Source organism: Lepidochelys kempii, chromosome 7 (assembly GCF_965140265.1).
Source record: "Lepidochelys kempii isolate rLepKem1 chromosome 7, rLepKem1.hap2, whole genome shotgun sequence".
NCBI classification, from domain to species: domain Eukaryota; kingdom Metazoa; phylum Chordata; order Testudines; family Cheloniidae; genus Lepidochelys; species Lepidochelys kempii.
Genome location: NC_133262.1, coordinates 98235003 through 98260230, shown reverse-complemented (window position 1 = coordinate 98260230; position 25228 = coordinate 98235003). Strand labels below are relative to the sequence as shown.

The 25228-nt window shown below is 38.9% G+C and overlaps 1 protein-coding gene across 3 annotated transcripts in view; it reads left to right on the top strand.

The window, feature by feature from the left end:
• The window catches only part of LRRC27 (leucine rich repeat containing 27), a 54208-nt gene extending 31874 nt beyond the window's left edge, over positions 1–22334 (top strand). For 2 of the 3 annotated variants that reach the window (XM_073353973.1, XM_073353974.1), the window contains exons 9-11: positions 14282–14433; positions 16724–16850; positions 18660–22334. In XM_073353973.1, coding sequence (XP_073210074.1) covers positions 14282–14433; positions 16724–16850; positions 18660–18800 — 420 coding nt within the window. In that variant the 3' untranslated portion in view covers positions 18801–22334. The remainder of the gene's footprint in view (positions 1–14281; positions 14434–16723; positions 16851–18659) is intronic. The other variant, XR_012160034.1, reaches the window with a different exon arrangement.
• Positions 22335–25228: the final 2894 nt, after the last annotated feature.

Genomic DNA, 25228 nt, shown 5'->3' with positions numbered 1-25228 from the left:
TTCTTGTTGTTTCTTTATAATAGAAATTCTGGCCTTGTTTAAGTATGACATTGCAAGAGAGTAGATATTGAAAGCTGAACAATCATACCTCTCAAATGCTCCCGTGTGGAACTCATTGTGACCATGACACAAAATAAGGGACATAAAAAAAGTATCCATTCAGAAAACTTCAAATGCTATGGGATTCATTCTGTTAGTGTAAATAACTCTTTCTTTAATCTCAGTTTCATGATTCTTTATTTTTGATGGAAAAAAAATTTCAACATCAAAAATCAGGGGACAACAAACTTGTGTGGAACATAGATAAGTTTTGAATTAAAACAAATGACAACTCTTAAAATGAGGTACAATTAAAAGGGAAGGAATTTAGTCAGGTTGTTTAATATGTTTTTGCTTTATTGACACCTGTCTAGCAATGTCTAATAAACATCTGGTTAAAAGGACATCTTCATTAAAGAATAAACACCCTCACTCCTTCCGAAAACATATGAGAGCTCACAATACACATCTCTCTGATACACCCATGAAAGCGCAGGCTTTGCTTTGCTGATATTTCTAAAATAATGTGAAAGTTTAAAAAAACCCAAACAATATCTATTTAGGCCTTCATTGTAAGTCGTACAGAAGCAAATGAGGGCACAAGTTACTTTTTAAAACAATACTTTGTAAGTCAGGTAGTTACTAATGTCAAAGTCAGATTCAGGATTCACATAATTTGTCAGACCACTCTGTTTATTAGCAAAGCGCTTTGCCAATGCACCCAGATATGTGAGCCCCTCTCTGAGGCGCAAGCTAACTTATTTATACAGATAAGCCAAAGCCAATTTAACATAAGAGACAAAAGGAAGCAGAAACTGACAAATATACATACATATCTTATTTGCATACTAACCTTTACCAATCTCCTAGCTCAGTAGGAGCTCTAAGTTAATTAGTTTGAGGACCCATTGTCTCACACTCCTTAATGTTTCTTTTCCTGACCACTATATTTCAACAAACCCTTCAAGTAGCATTTCTTTAATGAATTATAATTTCAATATAATTCATTCTACTTTCACACTAAAATGATGGTACCACAGGATGGGAGTCAGGACCCCTGGAGCAAAATCCACTGTTTTTCAGTGGTGCTCAATTCTTAGTTCTGCCCAGGGTTCAATTCTTAGTTCTGCCAATAACTTGCTTTGTAATCATGAGCAAGTCACTTCATTTCTATGTGCCTCTGTTTCATCTTCCATCCTTGGTCATGTCTATTTAGATTGTAAGCTCTTGGGGGCAAAGACTGTCCTTTACTATGTGTTTGTACAGTGCTTAACACAAGAAGGCCCCAACCTCAAGGCACTAAAATAATAAATAAATAATAAAATAATTACAATTAGTAATTGTTTAATTTATAGTGTATATGTTGGGGGTGAGAGGAGTATTTGAAACATTATTCTCTATTCTGTATGTCTTTAAATTATTCACTTGTTCAGACTGATACTTCTGAAAATAAGCCAATTTATGACGTTAAATGTGTCAGTGATTCCAGGAATGTCTGCTATCATTAAACTGATAATATAGTGTGATGTTCTTCATCAAACAAAATAAAACATGGGCAACATTGAAATTGGTCAATATCCCCTGCCTCTGCGCTCTGCTGATTGCAGTTTAACTTGTGAGGAAGAGTATTACCGTCTCAGAGAGGCTGAACAGACCCTTATTAATAGCTTTTGGTTTCAGAAATGGAAAGTAAAAGTAACACTTGAAATATATAAAGGAACTTTAAGCAATTTTACAAATAAGTGAAAATTCCTGGCTCCGTGACTGGTTGAAAACAATGATGTGACAAAGCTGATACTTGTGAAAGTAGGTAAGGTCAAATTCTTCTGCCAATTTAAAAAAACACAACTCCAGCTCCAAAACTGCTCACATTGCGGCAGTAGATTTACAGCATGACTCCCATTCCATAGGTGAGACTGGGAGCACAGCAAACACAACTGCTTGCCACAGAAGACTTACTTGCAGGCTGGAAATCAATACCAAGGATCAAATCCTGGCCCCATTGAAGTCTATGGATAAACTCCCCCTGACTTCAGTGGGGCCAGGATTTCATGCCAAGGCTATAGGATTTTCAACAGCAAGAGTAATTCCAAAGGGGCAGCATTAGCATGAGAAGAATGAGTCAGAAGGAATTTCTCTTGCTGCTGAGAGTAATGGGTATTAAAATTGTAAAGTGCATACACACTTGTTATTTAGCAATATATTTTTTCCTAATTAAAAAATGATAAGGGATATCTGGATTTCACCTATGTTGTTTATAATATCCCTCTGAGAGTAAATGCAGCATGCTTTCTCTGTGTAGGGATGTCTGTTTTAGTTAACCTGACTGGGGTATTTTTTAGAATGTGTAGCTTTGATTAAAATAGTTGAGAATTAGGTGGATCATGTGTGATGCGAGTAAATCTGACAATGTGATCTGTAGCTCACGAAAGCTTATGCTCAAATAAATTTGTTAGTCTCTAAGGTGCCACAAGTACTCCTTTTCTTTTTGCGAATACAGACTAACACGGCTACTACTCTGAAACCTGTCAATGTGATAATAGTACAGTATCTATACTTGCCAAGGAAGGCCCCCTGTTTTTCTTGCCCATGTTCCCAAATTTTATGAATACAAAAGAGAGAATGTGTTCAGTCTGAGAGCACAGTTCTTGAATTCCACATTTTTCTGTCATTTGTAAGTAAATACTATATTTAATACTGTACATTTTAAATCCTCTGTTTAGGCATTGTTGAATATATATATGAAGCACAAGAGGGCACTGTAATACCATATATGTATTCCATAGTGGTGAGGCTGCTAAACTCTCTTGTTACTGAGTGATAGAGTAAACAGGTTATATTAGCAATATTTAGCAAAATTCAAAGCATATAAAAGGCTGGATGGAGAACCTTTTCATACTCATTTTTAGATCGTTTGTCTTTTACTTTGTCACATATGCAGTGTATGTCCTTATTCTATCCTATCCTGGTTTTGCAGGTAGGGTGGAAAGAGGTTTCACATTTCTTGCATATTGCAGAGAATATTACTTGCTAAGTAATGAACAAATAAAGATTTAATAATTGCGATCTGCCCAAATTAAAGTGAAGTCCTCAAATAGCCACATAGCCATTTCCTGCTACGTTGACCATTTTTAAAGATTATTTCATGTGTTTATTTATCAGCCTGTGCATGTACATATTTGTCTGTGGAAGTCTGTGAAATACGTTTCCATTATACCTTAATGATCTGTTCAACAGAAAGCTGGTAATTGTGTAGAAACTGTTTTTTACCAAACATGCTAAGGCCTTTTGGGGAGAGCCACAAGAGAGTGCAGACTCTCTAATGAAACTTTTTGTCTCCCCTTATGAACCAGTGAATGCTGTTATACATGGCATGAGGACCGATTTAAGTGACCATGGGCATTTATTTACTTTCAAATTATTCTAGCTAAAGACTAATTTAGTTGAGGTTCATCCCTTTTCACATAAGAAAACACTTGGATTAACCAAAACCTGCAGACTTTGTAAAATTTAACAGTAAGAAAAAGCATATAGTGTTGTTAATGTAAAGTATTTGCCCTACATCCTAAATATATAACTTAAGTGATGTTTGCTTGCTAAGGAAGTTTAACAGGATCCGTAAGCATGAGCTTTTGCAAGGACCACAGGACGAGTCTTGTCAAGGGGGTCAGTCAGGATCAGCAAAAACTGACAAATTGTCAGGTGATTAGCAAATGCATAATAATGTGTTAACAGACAATTGACGAACAGAAAGTAAGCCAAAGTCACCAAATAAACTGATCAGAATAAATAACTTGACCATCTCTAGTTCTCAACATGTGAAATATTTTTGTGTCTTTTTAAACGCTGAGCTTTGCTGGAAAGTCATAAGCTTCATGAGCATAATGCCAGCAAAGCATTTAAGTATGGCTGGCTGGAAAACAAAAATTTCTTTTCACAAAAGATTTAAGATTACAAAATTTGTTGCAATTCTGATGTGGAACGAAAATGAGATTTTAATTTTTTTTCCAGAGAGAGAAAGAGACAGACGCCAATCTCTGCTCTTTATGATTTGGAGGAGGGACTTGAACCTGGGCCTTCCACATCCCTATTGAGTGCCATGACTGCCAAGCTGTTGGCTATCTTGGATGGGTCAGGGATGTGTGTATATGTGTGTCTCACCCTCACCAGACATTCCATCCTGGAACTGAGAAATCTTCTTAAAAACTAATCATTTTCATTTTGATTAAATGTCATTTGTCAATTAAACTTTTTTCAGCGAAAAATGACAATTTTTTGACCAGCTCTACTTGTAATTTCCATGAGTCCCCTGGATTGGGTTTATGGAGCTTTTAACTTTTAGTGAATCTGAAAATGGGACCATGGCAGTAACAAGCTCTACCGGTTATGCTGGTGAAATTTATAACTTCTTTGAAGTCTCAGATACAATTCTGCTGCTGGGAACTAAGTGCAGTGGTAAACTCTTTAATGTAGCCGCTCTAAGCCGGTGGGAGAAAGCTTATTCCCATCATCTTAACTACCCCACAAGCAGCAGTAGCTATGTCAGCAGGAGAAACTCTCCCACTGACATGGTGCTGTCCGGCACGTATGTCGGTGTAACTTCTTTTGTCGCTGGGGGTGGGGAGGTTTATTCACACCACTGAATGACCTAAATTATGCCAACATAAACTGTAGTGTAGCCATAGCCTACATTTTTGCAGCTTTCTGATTGTTGTAAATTCTACTAGTACAGTCATGGGTGCTTGTAACTCTTATGCGCTCTCTCTCTTGCATACACGTATGGCATTCTTATGAGCACTACTAACTAAATACAAGTTGTACTGAAGTTACAAGCAAAAATTTATTTCACTCTTCATGACTAATATGAGCATAAGCAAATATTTTTTTAACTTTAATAAAAATTAAAAATATACTCAAATAGAAAACTTGAAGCTAGAATTAAAGTTGAAAATATATAAAATATTCAGCCCTTTAAAATAACATTAATGAAATGTTATAGATTTTTAAATCAATAACAAATACTAAAAACACCATACTCTAGGCATTCTGAACTGTTTTTTACTAAGCTGATTTTAAAACCTGCTGGACTGCGCTGTGGCTCCAAATGGTTTTAATTATGGTTAGAATGCTTTAAGAAATTTCCCCATCATAAAACAGTGCATATAGTCCAGAATTGCATCACCCATCCCACTAGGGGCTAGGAAATCCCCCAAAATTCATTTTAATATATTGAAAATTCACTGCCTATGTGATTCACGGTCTTTCCAAGAGTTTAAAAAATCCAAACCATCTAATGCATTCTAAAAAATCCAACTTTAGTCTGTCTGCTCTCAAGCTCACCAAAATTTTTTGTCTGAATGTTTTTCAGCAAAAAATGCAGATTCAGCAATTCAAGTTGCTTTCACCAAATTGTTTCAGTCAGGGGGAAAAAACAAAACAGAAAAAATCAAAACATTTTGACAAATTTTAAATAAACCATTTTGATTTTTCATTTTGAAGTGACTTCGTTTTGAAATTTCCTGTAATTTTACTTAAAAGATCTGAAGTTTAGAAGTGGTCAAATTCAAATGTTTTGATTTTGTTAAAACATTTTGTTTGAGCCAAACCAAAAACAAATTTGAATTTTTGATTTGCTGAAAATTGTGAAAAACGTTGGTTGCAACTTTTTTTCAGAATTGCCAGTAAACCAAGAAATCGGTTATTCACACAGCTCTAGTCCACTGTACATCTAATGACTGGAGTATCAATATATATGTAGGTTTACTTCTACCTGGGAAAGGGAAGGGGAGCGGGAGTCAGCAAGCACAGAGACCTTGCTTAGTAGCATCTTTGCACCACTAGCAATGCAACCGCCAGATTCCTTCTGCCTCTCTCATCCCTCAGGTCAGTTACCATTTCATGTGAAAAAACCGTAAGGGGTTTGAGATGCATTCCATGCACCTCCTGCTCATCTGCATAGTTGGGCTGGGTTCTGTATCTTGCATTAGCAGCAGGTATTTGGCCATCAGCAATCAACTGTGTACTGTCTCCTCACAGATTTCGGCGCTCTTTACATCACAAGGGTTGATTCCCAGGGACATCAGGATCTACCCTGACATACTAGATATATAGCAGAGAGCCTCCTTTCATCAATATAGACTGAAAGAATGGGGGAGGAGGGGGGAAGAGCTATATCATCAGACACTCAGTAGCCTGCTGTTGGACAGACTTAACTTTCCTCTGCTCATTGGCAAAGGTCTCCTGGCTCAGGTTGTAGTGTGGGTGGGGATACAGTGGCAGAGTTAAAGTTGATACTTCCAGTTTTTAAAGTTTGGACTTTCTAATGGCTTTTATCTGTAAATGCTATGGCTTAACTAAATGCAACAAAAATGTAAAAGTGCAAGATGCAGAACCCAACCCTTAATTTTAGAGAGAGAAAAATCTATGCTTGAGCTATATTAAATTTCAAGTATGGTGCCATGATTTTAGCCACAGTAAGCTTAGTGAAATGGATGAGCAGAATCATGTAGCTGCAGTGGACCTTTTCTGGAAATATAGTATTAAAGGATGGCTTACTAGTTTTCTAAATTTATATTTGTAATCTAGCCAAGTCAAAACCTACATGTATAACACAAAAACAGATGTGTTTATATTATGTGTATAAAATGTTTATCAGCCTTTCACTTTTACAACAAAAAGATTGTTTAACATTTCCCACTTTGTTTTTCTGTTATTAAAGCACTTAGTCCTTGTCAGAATGCCTATTATTAAAATAGAGAAACTGTTTTCTTTGGAAAATGCAAAAGAACCTTTTAAAATTGGAGCCATTTTCTATTCCTGTGTTGCAATGAGCTCAGACCAAGTTGATTACACAACACATTTTTATGAAAATAAAGAAACTGCCTGGATGATCTGAGAGGCCTTCATCAGCAGATATATTTGCAATAAATCTGGTTTTATCTCAGACCTTCACTCTGAATGTCACTGATTTTGTTCTTTAAGGCAATTACTTACAAGTTGATGGAGATTTATTTTATATTATCTGTTTGCTTTATAAGGGGCAAGGACTTTTTAAAAAGTGTAAGCTAATGTCATATTTGAAGGTTATTCTCTAAGTCACTGTGTCATCCAATGAAGTCAGCTGTAGCTCACGAAAGCTTATGCTCAAATAAATTTGTTAGTCTCTAAGGTGCCACAAGTACTCCTTTTCTTTTTGTGTCATACAGATATTCATAGATATGAGTAAAGGCTCTCTAGCTAGTCCAAAATAGCATCTAGATGCTGACCCAAGAACTTTCTGTGTGCCTCTGAAGCTGTACTCCCTCTAGTGGTTACTTCTCCCTTGGAAGATTTTGTAATGCCAGTTTTTACATTATGCAACTACCAAAACCAGCCCTTTCCTATATTCCAGTCGGGATAATACAAATAACTTTGGAAGACTCACTGACCATGCTTCGTGCATTCCCTGGTACCCTAATGCAGGGGCAAATTCTTTCCTAGCTCAATGAGTAATACAGTCAGTTGAGGCAGGGAGAGTGGAGGTTGGCGTGCTCCCATAGACATCAGGAAGGAAGTCAATGATCAGAGGCATATCCAGATTTTAGTGGGGGAGACAGCATTTCCAATGCAACTCTCTCGATTTCCACATAACAGTAACCAAGTACTCTCCCTGTCACCTCCCATGTCATGTTTTTACTGCAGTTATTTGGCTGCAGAAGGTCCCACAAGCTGTGTGGCCCCAGCAGACAGAAGGCTGGACCAAAGACAAAGAGCTGCAGTGCAAGGGAGGCTGGAAGCTCATTTATATGAGCTCTGCTCTCTACAACACCTTGGGGCAAATTTTTTTTCTTACTTTTTTTGAGCGGGCAGAACTTTTGCCTTCTACATTTTCTGTGCAACCAACAAACACTCTCTTTGGGCAACTTGAATATTCCACAAGTAAAAAGAAAAGGAGTATTTGTGGCACATTAGAGACTAACCAATTTATTTGAGCATAAGCTTTCGTGAGCTACAGCTCACTTCATCGGATGCAATCGGATTGGTTAGTCTCTAAGGTGCCACAAGTACTCCTTTTCTTTTTGCAAATACAGACTAACACGGCTGTTACTCTGAAACATTCCAGAAGTAGTGTGTATTTTTCTCTGGAGAGGATTTTACATGAGGAACATGTACTAACATTACTACCTATCTGGGTTAAATGTTATAGGAGATGTAAATTCTTAACAGTTTCCCAGCATTGGTACCATATTTTTTCCTTTTTTTTTTTTTTTAAACAGACTTGCTCTCTCTAACATCATATACAAAAAATCATTAGGATCAGTGTACTAGTTACAAGCATTTAGGGCTAGATTTACAAGGGGGCCTTACTTGTTGCCACACACTCAGTGTTGCAACACATAACTTTTGGGTGTCCCGTCACCTAGTGAAATTCAAAACTCTGAGTTAGGTGCCAGGCTCCCTATACAATGCATGGGGAGACTTAGGTCTCTAAAAAGGGGAATCACAGAAGGCAGCATGCTGAGTTAGGAGCCACCTACAATACACAGTAGGAAATTCCAAGGAGGAGGGTGTGGCCTAAGCCCTACCCTTCAAAAGGGAGCTGGGCCCCTAATTTCAGGCTAGAGGGAGGCACCTATCTCTGTTTGGGATTCACAGATGTGAACCATGTTCTAGCATTAGGGCTGAAGTGACTTAGGTGCCCTTCTCAAAAAAATCTAACCACTGGGCTATGAAGCCATTCTTACTTTCTCTCTGTCCCAATGACTATTTTAAGTATTTTATAGAAAGTAGAAGAGCTTCAGCAGGAGAGATTGAGAAAGACCCACCCTACAATAAGAAACCCAAGTTAATGGTATCTAGTTTGCATATTAATTCAAGCTCAGCAGTTTCTCATTGGAGTCTGTTTTTGAAGCTTTTCTGTTGCAAAATTGCCACCCTTAAATCTTTTACTGAGTGGCCAGAGAGGTTGAAGTGTTCTCCTACCGGTTTTTGAATGTTATGATTCCTGATGTCAGATTTGTGTCCATTTATTGTTTTGCATAGAGACTGTACGTGTACATTGGCCAAACCGGACAGTCTCTATGCAAAAGAATAAATGGACTAGATACCATAATATGCAGACTGGATACCATTAACTTGGGTTTGAATAGAGACTGGGAGTGGCTGGATCATTACACATATTGAATCTATTTCCCTATGTTAAGTATCTTCACACCTTCTTGTCAACTCTCTAAATGGGCCATCTTGATTATCACTACAAAAGTTTTTTTCTCCTGCTGATAATAGCGCATCTTAATTAGCCTCTTACAGTTTGTATGGCAACTTCTACCTTCTCTGTATGTATATATATCTTCTTACTATATGTTCCATTCTGTGCATCCGATGAAGTGGGCTGTAGCCCACAAAAGCTTATGCTCTAATAAAATTGTTAGTCTCTAAGGTGCCACAAGTACTCCTGTTCTTTTTGCGGGTACAGACTAACACAGCTACTACTCTGAAACCCACCCTACAATATGCTCCTAAAGGCCTGGTATACACTGGGGGGGATCAATCTAAGTTACGCAACTTCAACTACATGAATAACATAGCTGAAGTCGACATACTTAGATCTACTCACCGCGATGTCTTCACTGCGGTGAGTCAATGGCTGACTCTCTCCCGTCGACTCCGCCTGTGCCTCTCGCTCTGTTGAAGTACCGGAGTCGACGGGAGAGCACTCAACTGTTGATTTATTGTGTCTAGACTAGATGCGATAAATCGACCCCTGCTGGATCGATGGCTGCCCGTCGAGCCTGAGAGTAATGTAGACAAGCCAGTGGTTAGGGCACTTCTGTGGAAGTGGGAGATTCAAGTTCAAGTCCCTACTCTTAATCAGGCAAAGTGGGGATTTGAACTTGGGTCTCCCACATCCTGGGGAGAAATGCTCTGACTGGTGGATTGGAAGGGGCAGCACCACCACTTTGCTGTCTTTTGTGTGGGTAGGCATGCTAATGGATGAGGGCTATAGGTGAGCTGGGTGGGGGAAGCACCTACTTTGTGAATACCATTGGGGCTTAGGCACTGAGCAGCTTGGCAAAATCAGGATTTAAGCAGCTGTATGTATGCCCACCGGGGACTTTACCGGTAGAAACTTAGGTGCCTATGAATTTAGGCACTACAGTACATGGTTAGGAGGCAGCTGAGTTGTGGTTTTGTGAATCCTAGTGGTGTCTAAATGTTGGCAGGTAAGTGTGTAAATCCCCTTTGTGAATCTAGCCCTTGGGGTGAAATCCGGGTCCTGCTGAAGTCAAGAGGAGTTTGGCCCCATTGAAGTCAATGGCAAAAGTTGCTATTGACTTTAGTGGGACCAGAATTTCACCGTGAACCTCTAAAACAGTGATACTCAGACCTCAGTGGTTCAGGAGCCCAATTAGCAATCAACATTATCCAAAAGAGCCACAATAGTGTGAATTCATAGTTTCATTTACCATTTTTATATACATATATCTCTTTATATGTGTATATATTATTCTCACAGCCAAATGACTGACCAGGTATTATCTTATCAACTGCAGTTGGTTAGGAACATAGTAAAAGTATCCTGATTGGTTAATAACTAATTCACACAGTGTTTTAATATCATGTACTGCAAAGAACTGCGGGAGACACATTAAAGAGACACTTGCAGCTCTTGAGCCTCTGTCTGAGTATCACTTGTCTAAAATAGAGGAGAAGGGGTGCTTCCTTAGTAAAATATGGACACTCCAAATCATGATTTGAGGAATATGACTTTGTGTGAGACAGCTTGTACTACCACTGCTTGTTTTGTACCTGTTATGAAACCAAAGAGTACATGAGTCTCCTATTCAGACAAGATACCACCTTCATAAATCTTAAATTCACATACATTTTTTCAAAAAGAAGCAATATTTGAAAAATGTTTGTATATCATCAGTGATGTTAAGAGAATAAGGGGTGAAATCCTGGCCTGACTGAAGGCAATGGGGGCTTTGCCTTTGACTGAAGTGGAGCCAGGATTTCACCCTAAAAGTTTGTTTCTCTCTTTATGAACAGATTACGTTTAAAAAAATGTTCCGTTCATAATTTGCTTTACAAGGTTTATCTGTAGCCTGGATTAATTTTAAGTGGGAAATTAATATTTATATTTAATACAGGTCAAATCTAAGGAAGAAATAATCTTACTTTCTTCTTTGAGTAATTGACCAGATGTACATTCCACTGATGGTGCACAGTCATCTTGTGCATTAGCAGTCAGAGTCTTTTTGGCCAGCAGTACTCCTAGTGTGTGCATGTGCTCTTCAGTCTTCTTGCTCCTCTGCAAGGGCATATAAGGACAAGGCACGCCCACTACCATTCAGTTCCTCTTCCTGCCTCATGGGTTAGAGATGGAGCCTATCCTCTCCTTATGGCTTTAGCTAATAGTTTTACAGTTAGTTTTATAGTATAGTTAGTCTTTTTAGTCGTTTAGTTGCCTGTCTAAATCTTCAGTTGTGAGAACTTGTCCATTCAGTATAGCATCATCTGGTTTGTCTGGGTTTAAACACTGCCTCTCGTGTAAGGGAGCATCCCAGAGGCGGACAGAAACTCAAAGTGCTTCTATTGTCTGGGAGAATCGCACATTCCCAGTAAAGGTGTGATCTGCAAGTCCTTCAGCTACTGAGCTAGAAAGGATAGAGCGGCCCTCCTTCAGGTCTTCCTAATGACCAAGTCAATGAGCCCTGCTTCTGAACTGGGCTCACTAGACCCCCATGCACAGGGACCTCTTGAATCAGAGTGTGGGCTCTTTGCCTTTGAGAGCTCTGACTCAAATTGCAAGTACAATGATGGCATCATCCCCAGATAGACCACAGGGAGCTAGAAGTCTGAGGGGCAGGTCACCTACCAAAGCATCCTCTAATAGGAAAACCTCCTTATAGCACTGGACGCAGATTTCGCTGTTCAGAATGGTTCCCACTGAAGCTCAGCCTTGAGCCTGTTCCAACCATACAGCATCAAAGCATTTGGTACTTGAAACTGGAACCTTAGGAAAAAGAATGGCACTAACCCCAACACAGTCTACCTCAATGGCCCCGTACCAACTCTTCTGGAACCAAGCCAGTCAGGACAGTGCACTGTCACTGTTGCAGAGATTCCTACACCACCTTGACAAAACCTGGTTCCCATGCAGCCATCCACACTGCCATGCTTGGCATCAGTGGACCTGCAGATTCACCAAGAATCACAATATTCCTTGTTGTTGACTTCTGCACTACAGTCAGCCCCGACTCTATCTAGTAGTGTGGCACCATTAGTCCCTAACACTCTGAAGGCTACAGCACCATCATGGATCTGAGCTATGCATTCTCCTCAGAATCATCTTCAGAACTGGGGGATGAGAAATTCCACCCCACAACATACTTACCCAGACTGTCGCCTTCTTATAGAGGATCCAGACACACCTCACAGGAAAGATATTGGGACCTACAGAATCCAGGCTCCACCAGGGTCTTACCCACCAATGCCCATGTGGCCTTGCTGGGGACCCTGGTCAGCTCAGAGCAACTTCAGCCCCAGAGAGCAACCATGCCACCAGAAAGCTGCCGCCTCCAGAGCACCACACATTGAGATGCCCCACCACCCTTTTCCAGTACCTACACAACCACAGTAGAGGAGGAGGTACTGGCCCCACAAATGAACAACTATAAGACCCATTAAAAGGATGGCCAAGATCCTCCAAATCCCTGTTGAGGCAGTGGAAGAACAGACATATAAACTGACAGACATATTTCAAGGCTCCGCAGTAGGGAAGATGGCCCTCCAAGTTAATGAGGACATTATACATCCAGCCAGAATTTTGTGGCAGACACCTGCTTTGGCACCACCTACATCCCACAGATATCCAGACAAGAAATATCAAGTGCCTTCTATGGGTGCAAAATTATTTTACACGCATCCTATCCCATCCTCCCTTGTAGTCACAGCAGAAAATGAAAAGGCAAAACAATTCAGATCCACACCACAGGAAAAAGAGCCAACGAGCCCAGATTTATTTGGCTGGAAAGCCTACTCCTCAGCAAGCCTGCAATTCTGTGTAGCCAGTTATCAGGCCATATTAGCTGGATATGACTTTTGCATACATACGAGGCTGCTTCCCTTTGTCGACAACTTTTCCCACAACACTTATGAGGACTTTGTGTCACTAGTTAATGAGGGCCAGCTCATAGCCAGAATGAGCCTCCAAGCAGCCCTGGTACAGCAGATATGGCTGCCAGATCAATGGAAATGGCTGCCATCACGCGTTTGGTCATTGTGTTTTTTTTCACACCTCTGAGCGACAAAAGTTTTGCTGACATAAGTACTAGTGTAAATATGGCCTTACTGTGTGCAGTAACTGTAGTTCTTTGAGATATGTTCTCCATATGCACGTTCCGCAACCTGCCCTTCCATCCCCTCTTCCTTGGAGTCCTATTATAACAGTGAGAAGGAACTGAACGCCTTCAGAGAGGATAAAGAGTGTATGCACACCCTATAGGTGCTGCTAACCAAAATAACTCAGATCTCTAGTACATAAGGAACCTGCGCACTAGCAGTGGAATTTGCATGTGGACAATACATCTCAAAGAACTCCAGTTACTATACATGGTAAGTAACTTCCCTATATTTTTAGAGACTGAAAGAGCTTTCTTTTATGGATATATGTATACTGTATACTCTACATGTAGAGGAAGATTTTCAGTGCACGCATGGGACTTGGTTGTATCATGAAATTGCTTTACAATGGGAGTTGGGTGCCTTTTGTGTCTTTGAAAATCTCCCTTGCAATTATTTAATTTCCTTATCATAGACAAAATAATCCGTAAGAGATGTTGTTTAAACCAAACCTTTCTTCTCACAGTCTTGATTCTTGGTGCACTGAACACTGTAGATAATCCTCCTCTTGTAGTAATGGAATAATTTTCATAATAAATTAAAAGAGGAGTTAAAAATATGGAAAATGTCTCCACAATATCAAATCAATCCTAAAGATTGTTAGAGAAACCCTCCCTATCAAGCATATTGTTTGTAGGAAAGACTTTGTTGCATTTCTGGTGTCTCAAATAACCACCAGCCACTCAACAAAAAATGTTTACCCATTTTAAAAACATTTTGCAGTGGTGATCACTGGGCATGATTTTTAAAAAATAGCTTTCCACAGACACTTAATCTCAGTACTGAAATAGTTTTTAATTGATGTTGCCTTTCCATGAAATGTGCCCGTCCCATATTATGTTGCACTTTTTTATAGATATCAAAAAGTGCACCATATGCTACTGATAACATCAATTATCACAACACGAGAGAAGGATGTGAAAACCTAAAGAAACGCACGCCTGAAAAAAATGAACATGTGAGAAGAATGTTGAAAGTAAATTCTATAAGAAATGCTGAAGCTGCAAGGTTAGTAACAAATACCATAAACCTTAATATTTGTTCTTAGAAAACACTGTGGGGGCATGCTTCTGTTTTATGAGTGTGAAGATATAAATAGATTGCTTTGCTGTTCCACATAACAGAAACATCTTTCATCTTTATAGAACAAAATTAACTCGAGCTAGTAAAAAATAAAATCTAGTTCTTAACGGCTAAAATTGGTTCATGAAAAGAACAGTTATTCTCTCTTCAAGACTGGATCTGCATCTGAGCTGCATCCATTTCAGAATCCTTCATGTATGGTGCATCTGCAATAGCATGTGGTCATAATAATAATGATATTGTACTAAGGGCTTGTGTACACTTACAGGGCTGCAGCAGCACAAGTGCACTGATGCAGTTGTGCTGCTCTAGCACTTAGTGAAGACACTACCTATACCAACGGGAGAGCTTCTCCAGTCACCGCAGGTACTCCACCTCCCCAAGATGCGGTAGCGAGGATCACTGGAGAAAGCCTCCTGTTAACATAGCACTGTCTACTCAGGGGGTTAGGTTGGTATAACTAGGTCATGGAAAATCCACACCCCTGAGCAACATAGTTATATCGACATAAGTTCCTAGTGTAGACCAAGCTTTATGAACCTATCTTTGTACATGTTAAGGCAATGAATGTGGGTCAGAGAACTGGGCAGGGATTGAATGAAAGTGGTCCTTGTCGTCTGTCATCTGGGCTGAAAGGATCCCAACTAATTGATAGCCAACTCTCAAAAGGTTAAACTGGGATAAAAGTTTGCATGCTTATCTGAATTACTTTGGTCTGGGAACCTGGGTGTTTCTTCTCAATTCCCTCCCTCACTACTGGAAGCCTTCAAGAAGATACAGTTTCTCCTGTTATTCACCACTCTACCCTGGGCATTCAGGCCTTTGTGTTCAGGCAGTTTATGCTGCCCTCTCTTGCAGCAGCATCAACTGAAATGGTAATTTACTCCCAAGAGGGGGTTGAGCCACATACACATATATTCTAATGCTCCTGTATAATAAAACAAAGAAACAATAAAACAATGAAACCAGTGTCATTTTAAAAGTGTGCTATGAAACTAAGCTCCTATAGCATTAAGGTCCTCAGAGTTCTAAAGCCTTCAGTTCTTTTATCTTTATTTAAAAGTTCTTCAAAATAATTTTAATTATATATAGTTACACACCAAAAACTGCATTGCAAAGTCAAGCACTCAAAAATTAGGAAATGGCAGAATTAATATTGCCTGCGCAACTTTAATTGTCCCTCTTATGCATATGCATTATGACAGCCTTCAACTACATAATCACACATTTTTTTTACCCCATGTAACCCCTCCCTCAGTTGGTGCACAGAATGGACAGTGCTCACTAAATGATCAGCTAATTAATAGTTTGTTTTATCCTCGTTGTTCAGAGCGTGGTCCCATGTCTTATCTACTGCACACTATTCAACCCTGCTCTGAAGATAGAATTATTGATTTCCTCATGGGCTGCTATTCGGTGCTCATCACTATAGTATTTCAGTGCTTCACAAACCCGTAATGAATTTGTTTTCTCAACACCATTGTGTGGTGAAGTGTTATTATTAGTTCCATTTAACAGATAGAAAACTGAGCCACAGAAAGATTAAAATCAAAATGCCCACTAATTTTGAGAGTCCAATCTGAGGCACCTACAGCCTGAATTTTCAGAGTACTTAGCATTTCATGGCACTTTACATGTTCAAAGCACAGCTCCTTATGATTTCAGTTGCAGCTGTCAGCGCTTACCCAATCAGACCCCAAGGCCTCAAGCCCAGAAAATGACAAACACAAAGTTATAGGCCAGCTTTAAAAAGTTTTGGTTTAAGTGACTTGACCAGCATTACATAGGAACTCTATGGCAGAGGCAAATTCATTTCTCTAGAGCAGCATTCAACTGCTTGAACTATGAAACCACCCTTTCTATTCCTGCAGTCCTTTGCCTCATTCACTGCACACTTTCCAACTTCTGCAACAAAGGAGACAGGGCTTTTGCAGACAACAGCCTACATAACCCTGATTCATCCTCAGAGACCATCCATCCTGTGTGCTGAATGAGCTGGGGCCCTGTGGAATAAAATAGTATGTGATTACGTAATTGAAGAGTATAACATAATGCAGTCGCACAACTCCATATTAACCAATGCAAAGAGAACTGAACTTTTGTTTTTGTTCCCCTGGATTATGTTTAGATGCAGCAAAGGTTTAAAAAGTTTTCTGGTTCTTTTATATTAATTGAACCTTTGCACTTCCAATCTATTTTTATCCTGTTTATTCAGACCCTTCAGAGTAAAAGAATTGGAACAACGCATCAAACAACATACACAAATGATGAAAGAAAGAAGAAAAAAGTCAAAAGGGACACCCCAAGAGGAAATGCAGAGAGCAAAACAAGACTTTGAAATTGTAAGTGTCATAGCTTCATTTTGACTTAATTCAGTCATTGGTTTAATTTGATTTTTCATTAATTTGATCAAATCCTCAGGCACCAAACGCTTTATATTAAAAATACTAATTTCACATTTGACTTTGGTCACTTTAATTAAGATTATTATTGCATAATTCAATGATTGTGTATAGAAAATTGCAGTTTCATTAAGATTGATGCTAAAATCTTGAACAAGATAGAGGAAAGAGTCCAAGAAAGACATAATAGATGGTAAAAGGTGAATGCAACTACAAGTGATGCAGATATTTTAATATTATAAGAGCTACCATGTGCTGTGCAAGTTGCTCTATGATTGTCATGTTTCAGAGTAACAGCCGTGTTAGTCTGTATTTGCAAAAAGAAAAGGAGTACTTGTGGCACCTCGATTGTCATGTAGCTATAAAGGTGAAATCCAAAATTTTCAGAAATGGGAACCTACAGTTAAAATATGGACTTAGAAGTCCATATTTAGACATCTAAATAAGTGGCCTGATTGGTTAGGTAATATCACATTTTAGCCAAAATCAGAATGAGATGCTTCATGATAAAATAGGCCTCTATTTTTCATTTAGACTATTGTATTTTTTAATTTGTTTTCTGTATTCAGTAAAATCCAGCAGTTCCAAATCAATTCTTTAACCAGTGACTGATTCTGCAACTGCAGGCTAGGCGAATCCAGATTGTCTGTTTGTTCATTTATGTGAGGGATTGCTATATGCTGATTTAAATCAAATAGTTCATTTTCCAAGTTTCTATATATATTTAGTTTAATTTTTTATAGGTTTTTATAAGATTTTTTAAAAGACTATTTTGGAATAGACTGCCAAGGTCCCAATCCTGCAAAGATTTGCACATATACTTCACTATAAACTTTGTAGATTAAGTGAGTGCATAATTCTTTGCAAGATGAGAGTCTAAGGGCATGTCTACACTTACCTCTGGAGCGATCGATCCAGCAGGGGTTGATTTATCGCATCTTCCCTCCCACCCCCCAATGTAGACCAGACCTAAGAATTTGTGAAACCTACAGATGTATTACACTGGCATATTAAAACCATCCATTTCATTACACTTTACAAAATTCAAGATGTGCTTAACAGCAAAAGGGAAGAAAATGTTATCAAAAAGTGAAGTACTATCTTTAAAGAATGAAAAACTTTATGAAGATTTATAACATCTACCATGAATTTCCTTCAAAATTCAGGATTTACTACAATTTAAAGAATAATATATATGTAGGAATATGAATCCTGCTTTTTCTTATACTGGCAAAGGAGTAAATGTATGTATCAGTGTGAGGATTAAAATACCTAGAAATAACGTTTATTGTTAACAGGAATCATGCATATCATCATAGGCCTGATTCTCAGCCATAGCCTCTATTTGTGTGCATGCAAAATTGCCTATGCACATACTTGCACCCACACTTTGCAGGTGCAAAAACCTGTATGCACTCGTTTGAACTTGCCTAATGCAAGCACAAACTTAAATATTAGAATTCACATCTGCAAATCCATGTTTGACTTTTGTGGTTGCAAACTCTGAACACTGGCACACAAGCCATTTTTAAAGTGTATACACAGGTGTTCTACCTGCGAAGTGTAGGTGCATGGATGTGTGTATGCAGTTTTGCATGCACACAAATGGAAAATGTTTAGATACCCTGCTGAAGACCTGGCCCGAAAAATCTATGCAGTTCCTTCTTCGGTTAAATATATAATATAATTCAGATAAATTAGACTTTTTAAAAACTTTTTCTGGTGATTTTATTTCATTTTTTATCATAGGCTGAAAAGCTTCAGGCTGAGCTAGCACAAGTCAAACAAGAACTTCAGCAGGAGTATCGTTTTACTGCCTTCACAGGCGAGCCTGTTCCTGATTCACCGAGAATGCAGCCTCAGAATATCTTTTCTACCATGAAATTTTAATTGCCTGAAATTCTTTCAAGAACATTTGTCTTACAGTATCCATCTGTATTGGAAAGCTCCTTTTCAGTAGGCTTTAGAAGTGCTCCTTTTATTACCTATTTTTGTTGATTGTGTTTAACAAAGTTTTAAATTAGAATGATAATAAATCATTCTATCTTGCCCACTCAACTAACATAATTTCAGTAGATTTATAGTTACACGGTTATAAAGTGTTTTGGGTGTTATATTGTGTTTCTTTTACTATTTCTTTTTGACCTTCTTAAGATCCCATTCTGCAATTTTTACTCAAACAAACCGCCTGTTGAAATATGCTTCAGTTTAAGTTTTGCCTAGGTGGGAATTGCAGAATGTATCCTTTACGTTGTACATTATTTGAGGCAAGAAACTTTTTCTATTTGTATGTTTATGAAGTTAAAATACCATGACCACCTACAGTGCTATATACATTAATAATGTAAAGAATAATGTATCCCCAACTACGCACTGTATCTTAAGGCTGCGGTTGCATCAGGGGATTCTGGTGTCATAGCCACCACATGAGTAATTGTCATAGTGCAGCTCTGCTATCTAAGGATACTTTTCAAATGCAGGAAGATCCTGGGCACTAGAAATATGATTGTTTGTTTGTTTTTCTTCAATGAATAAAACATTTAAGTATTTTATTTTCAACTTTCTTTCCCCTAGGTGGCATCACTTTCTGTCTCCAGCACAGTGATATAGGGCTTGGATCCTGTTTGCAGACAGTGGGAGCTAACAGCTCCAAAAGTGATCAGCTGCAGCTGGAGGGAATGTGCTGCCTGCTGCCCTCTAGTCCAGGAGGGAGATCCAGATGTTGGCAAGGCAAGGGAACCACTGAAGGAAGCAGGAGAAGGAGAAGTGTTGGGAATATTCTGCTATAGCTAGTGACCCCCCTCTTCCCTCTCCCCCACCTCCCCCCATTTGAATGAGTGGAGAGGAGACAGGAAAAGACTGGAGGAAAGACTTCTAAAAGAGCATTGTAGCCAGGAATAGAAAGCAGCTGAGCAGGAAGCCAAGAGTATAGCAAGAGTAGGGGAGAAGAGCACTTCTGTATGGGAGATAGGTGGGATAGTGATTGGGATAGGGAGGACAAGGGACAACCAAACAAGCCAGCTGTAGAGAGGTAAGGAAGAAGGGAGTAGGGCTGGAGTCAGTCCTTTTGAAGGGATCTATTATCAATCAATTCCTTCCCCAATCTCCCAGCAGTTGTGTCTGTAGTACCCCAGCAAATTCCTCTAAGTAGCTCCCTTGCTTTGTCAGGGTCTGGATCACCCTGCTAGTGAAGGGGAAGCAAGTGACAGATTATCTCAGGCTGCTGCTAAATGCCTTCAGAGCTGTCATCCTCTGAAATCTAATCCCTTCAATATCAGGCTGCAGCCAGAAAGTGGGGCCTCCCAAAGGAGAGAAAGAGAAAAGGTAAAAATAAAACACTTGAGCCTGAATCACCACAGTGTGACACCAATTGTATAGGAGTGTTACTCCATTGAAATCTGTGGAGTTACCTAGATGTAACACTGGAGTCACGCACTAGTGTATGAAGACCTTCTGCCTTTCTTTTCAAAGCAAAATCCCCATTATTTATTGTACTAATGCCCAGGAGTCTCCTAAATGTAGAAGTCTTTAGTATTTAAAATGGTGCTAATGACCCTTTAATATCACGAGAACCCCAGAAGGAAACAGTGAATAATTTCTGAACATTATGTCTGTTATTTCATTTTATATATTGAAATACAAGTCTTCCCTCCCTGTCTGGTCTTTGGCTTCTCCCCTCTCAGCCTCCTCTCCTTGTTTCTGGAGTCATTTGTCTTTCCGCTGCACTCCATGCCTCTCTGGGGTTTTTCACCTTTCTCCAGCTTGAGGGTGTAAATTTAAAACTTACCTGAACTCCAAATGTCTGTGATTACAGTTTGATTGAAATATGGCCTGCTACTGGGGCACAAAATCAGGGTCATGAAACAGCTCTCTGGTGGCAGGAAGCGGTGCTAGATGGGGAAGAGTTGAATTCACGGTTGGTGGGAGGAGTGGTTCCTGTGGGGAAAATGAGGTGCAAACCTGTGGGGTATCCTGTAGAGGAATTTTTTTTCGAGGAAGAGGATGGAGAGGACAGAGAGGAAAGGGTTGCTAGCAAACAGAATCCAGGAGTGGCTGGTATTGCTGGTACTTCAGAATATGTGGCCCAGTTTGATCATGTCTTAATCTGCTCCTGGATACATACAGTTTTACGTGTTCGTATTTTGGAATCAAATACTGATTAATAATAAGGATTCAATACCTACTGAGTCAAGTTCTGCTCTCACACAAGTGTACAGTCCAGAGTAACTCCCTTAGGGTATGTCTACACTACCTGCTGGGTCGGCGGGCAGCAATCGATCCAGTGGAGGTCGATTTATCACATCCAGTCTAGATGTAATAAATCGACCCCGGTGCTCTCCCTTCGACTCCTGTATTCCTCCACCATGAGAGGCACAGGTGGAGTTGACGAGGGAGCGGCAGCAGTCGACTCACCGTAGTGAAGACACTGCGGTGAACAGGTCTAAGTACATTGACTTCAACTACGTTATTCACGTAGCTGAAGTTGCGTAACTTAGATCGATCCCCCTGCAGTGTAGACCAGGGCTTAGTTTCAATGGAATGTCTCTGGATTGGCGCTGTTGGAAATGAGATTGTAATTTGGCCCATTTTTTTGTATGACTGCTAACACTGTAAAATGTTGTTTAATCATTCTGTTCACTGTTTCCATATATACTAAATGTGTAGCAATGTACAGTTAGCCGTTAAAAACGCTAACATTGAAGAGAAAATACAAAGCACTTGTATACTAATCACTTAAATATAAAGTGATCATATAAAGTCAACACAATTATTTTTACCTGAGCACTAGTTATTTTTAAATTCAAGACTATTATTAAAATAATTTGTTCTTCTAAATACACTTATAGTTCATACTGTAATCTTAAATGACATTGCCTAAATAAATTGCATTAGTGCATAAAGATGTATAAGAGTTTGGGTCTGGCCAGATTATTTAAATGGCTAGTTTACTGTTGTTGTAAAATCTGCACTGTAAGCTGTTTTGCTCAGTGCAGCATACACTTGCCTCTGCACCCAGTCACTATTTTGGCTGGTGCAAGGGTGGGAAAAGGCCACAGCTCCACCATCATTCTGCCTTTCCCTGCCTTCTCTGAAGATGCTAGCACCAGTTGTGACACTGGCTACTGCCAAGCACAATACCAGCACTCCCCTTGTGCAAATGGGGAAAACCCCTTGTGCCCTCTTTCCACTCTGCACAGTCTTAATTTGCACAAACATTATGGGCCAAATTTGTCTCTTGTTTGTCCATCTTTTTAATAGAAATGTCACTCAATCTACTGTCAGTTGCATTGATGTAGATTCAGTGTAAATAAAGTCCATAGAGTTGCTTTGAATGTACATGAGTGGAACTGAAAGTAGAGGTTGTTTTTTTATCATTTGTTTGAAAGCTTGGATTTTATAAAAAGGGGACAAAAGAATAAAATATCTTGATACTTGAAACTTATGTTTCCTCTGCATCAAATTTCAGTGAGATAACATCAGCATTGTTTAATTTATAGTCTCTTACTTTTGTTGTCCCAGGAATTATGTAAATATCAAGTCTTGTAAGTAGACTTCCAGTGAATGTGGAACGTCTTGCTTTCAATGATACTTCAGAAGGTTGTTTTCCTTCTGCAGTTCACTCTGGATTTCTCTGTCCTTGATCGTGTCAATATTCTTCTTTATGTTTTCACATTGCTGTCAATGTATTTTCAAGGTTCTGAAGATCAACAGGAAAGTCAAGGCTGATTGTCTGAAATCTATAAACTGTCCTCTAGGTACTATGGTTAGCACATAAAGTGGTTTCCACACTAAATAAATACCAGGTCAATGCCATTTTTTTCAATTTTTCAATTTTAAATCTTGCCATTTAAATTAACAGAGAAGAACCTTGAGCAGTGAAGGTAAACTTTTGCTACTTTATTTGGGCAAGTCTCTACATGAAACTGCCCTTAATCTTTAAAAAGTGAAAGTCAGAGCCCTATTCTGCAGTCCTCAGTGAAGCAAAGTTCTCATTGCCTTCAAAGAAACTTTATTATGAGCATACTTTCAACTGTGTAGATTAGGTCTAAATGTGATCTTGAATAAACTGGTATGAGCTTATTAAAAGTATACCTAATATTTGTAAAGGGTGATCAATAGTTCAGACAAGTCTTACTTCAGTGGGTACTTTTCAAAATTTAGAAAAATGTAAGGTAAATATAGAATTGAAAAGAACAGAATTATGAGAGTGTAGAGTTTGATTAACACCAAATGTGGGGGTGAACTGCCTTTTGAGAAGTTCTTGCTCATATCCAACATGCAGATGCAAGCCATCATGGGAGTGAGGAAGTCCAGAGTCTAATTCTGGCTCTGTCACCAACTTGCTATGTGTTACTTTGCAGCCACTTCTCTCTATAAATGGAGATAGCTGTACTTATCTACCACAAGGTGTGGTGAGGATAAACAAATGTTTCTATTATTCTTTCAATATGTAAAACCCTATAGCATTGATTACTAATAGATTGTACAGAGTTAGAGTGATTGACAAATTTGGATTAGGAAAAAAAACTTCTCTTTAGGGCACATTTAAGAAAGGAACCTAGCTTCGTCTTTTGTTTGTTTGTTTGTTTGCCCTCCCCCTTCTTTGAAGCACTGAGCCAGGATCACAAATTAGGTGCAAAATGACATATCTCACAAGATCTATTTCTTACATTTTCAGGTGGACTGGTGTAGGTGGACTTTAGGCATTCTTGCCTTGCATGTTATGTGCAGCTTAAAAGGCTTTAAAAGTTATCAAAGAGAGGTTTGTCTTGCGTGGTTCTCTTCTGGATCAATAATTCTGATTAATGGGAGGTAGAGACTCAGCAGTGTTTTTCATTTGATTTTGAACAAATATAAATGAGATTATTTATTACTGTGTGGGTTCTATTTGTATCTTCTCTGACATTTTCTGCTTAAACAGAAGTGAATTCATATTCTCTTATTCCCTTTTCAGGAGTACCAAATCTCCAAGGGGGATTGTGGGAAAGATGTGCTAGCACAAAAATGAATCATGTTCTGTCTTTGTACGGGCAGCAAAGAGTGGTCAGTTCAGGCGGTGATGATGGTTAGCAGAGATGCAGTTTGGTGCACTAATAACCATTTTGGACTTGTAATTCATTCCTACAAATTGAAAAATACTCATTTCTGGGGATATGGCAAAACAGAAGTAGCACCTCTGACATAAGTGCTGGAACTAGGGATGCTGTCGTACCCCCTGGCTTGAAGTGGTTCCTTCATATACAGGATTTACAGTTTGGTTCAATGGCTCTCAGCACCCCCACTATACAAATTGTTCCAGCATCCCTGACCGCTCTCACAAAGATAAACAAGTACTTAAGGAACCAGACTACACTACACTTTGACTTTCAAGGTCTTTTATGACTGTGCATAAAACAAGCTCTGATCCATTCATTAAACCTCTCTTTTTTTTTTTTTTTTACCATATTTAATCTTACCTGTGGTATTTCTATTGTAATTTCTATATAAGTTTCAGGTTTTCTGTCTCTTTACAAATATAATTATAATTATAATTACATCTGGAAAAACTGTTAAAAGAATGTTAAGGTTGCAAAGTAAAACATTCAAAAGTTAGGAAATGCCAGATTAAAGGTTCTCTGTGCAAGGTTAATTCAGCCCACTTGTACATATGCATTACGATGCAATCTTTAATTACATGATCACATGCTATTTTTACACAGGACCCTGCCTCATTCAGTAACTTTGTAGCTGGTTAGTCAAGATTTCTTTCATCTTCAACATTCAATTTATAGCCCAGGCCTTATTTAACGTACATCGCATGGTTTGTTGGGGATATAAATGTTCCCCACATGGTTTGTTTGCAATCAGTCATTGCAAGAATGTGTAGTGCATGAAAGCCAGAAAGTGAAACTAAACAGAAAGATGAAATTGACTAATCTACTTTCACTGTGAAAGATGAAGTAGAAGATGTAATAGTCTTGGGGTTCATTAAATAACAAACTAGTGAAGGAGAAAGGAATAAAACTTTAATAAAACAAACTGGAGAGCTTGTGCAGTGAGCTCCTGCACACAGACATGTGGTCTTCCCACTACCCTTCCTCTTCCCTGCCTGCCTCCAGGACACATCTCCAAATTCCCATACTCACAACACAGTCCCTTATGAAGGAGTGTCTCTAAATTATAATCTTCTACAAACATATCTCCACAGCAGAAGTAAAAAAACAAATAACAAAATGCACACAAAAAATAAAGTAGATTTTTAAAATTATTTCACTGTAATAATAGTGTAACGTTTGTTTGGTTTTGAGTAACTCAGGTAATCCTGGCCCTGTTGAAGT